We start from the raw sequence: 783 nt of genomic DNA, 5'->3' as shown, positions 1-783 counted from the left end.
ATTGCACCTGGAAAGCCTTTCCCCACACATGTTATGGAGGAATTCACCCACATTTTCTTCTACTTCTGCAGTTTCATTGTTATATTTAGATTCTCATCATTTAGAAGTTTATTCTTGTGTATGGTGTGAGGAATGGATCCCGAACCAAAAGAAAAGAAAAAGAGAGCATTTTGGGGACAATTGGAAAAATGTGAATAAAACCCTGCACTAGGTACTAGTATTAAATGAGGGTAAGTCTCCTGACCATTACAATGGTAGGTGGTGGTTACTAGGATGAGGTCTTTTTTCTTATGAGATACTGTACATCTCCTGCATGTAGGACTGACATGTCATGATGCCTTCAACTAACTCTGAAGTGGTTGAGCAAAACATATACAGGGTGTCACCCCCAAAATGTATACACATTTTGAATGATTATGAAGTCAGTGTTTATTAACATACGTTTTCAAAATTAAGTGAGTTAAAGTGTGTATACATTTTTTGGGGACACCCTCTATATATATCAAGAGAAATTGACTAAATGTAAGAAAATATGAGCAATCGATGGTAGGCATATGAGTATTTACTCTCCTCCTTGCACCTTTGCTCGAGGTTTGAAATTTTGAAAAATAAAAAGTTGGGGGGACGTGTGCTAGGCAGGGTTTTCGTAGGTGGACAGGGGTGCTGGGCTCTTTAAGATAGGCCCCGCCCCTCCGCCCCACTCCGGGCCCCGCCCATCCCGGAAGAGCTGAGCCCAAGCCCCTCCCCTCTCCTCTCCTCGACCTGCTGTCCCTGCGCCCGCGG

General features: G+C 43.3%; 1 protein-coding gene across 1 annotated transcript in view; it reads left to right on the top strand.

Moving 5' to 3' along the window:
- Positions 1-224: 224 nt before the first annotated feature.
- Positions 225-783, top strand: part of PLBD2 (phospholipase B domain containing 2) — a 17,710-nt gene continuing 17,151 nt past the window's right edge. The window contains exon 1 of the mRNA XM_005857037.2: positions 225-230. Coding sequence (XP_005857099.1) covers positions 225-230 — 6 coding nt within the window. The remainder of the gene's footprint in view (positions 231-783) is intronic.

Source organism: Myotis brandtii, unplaced genomic scaffold (assembly GCF_000412655.1).
Source record: "Myotis brandtii unplaced genomic scaffold, ASM41265v1 scaffold1064, whole genome shotgun sequence".
Taxonomy (NCBI): Eukaryota; Metazoa; Chordata; class Mammalia; order Chiroptera; family Vespertilionidae; genus Myotis; species Myotis brandtii.
This window is presented reverse-complemented; position numbering and strand designations above follow the sequence as displayed.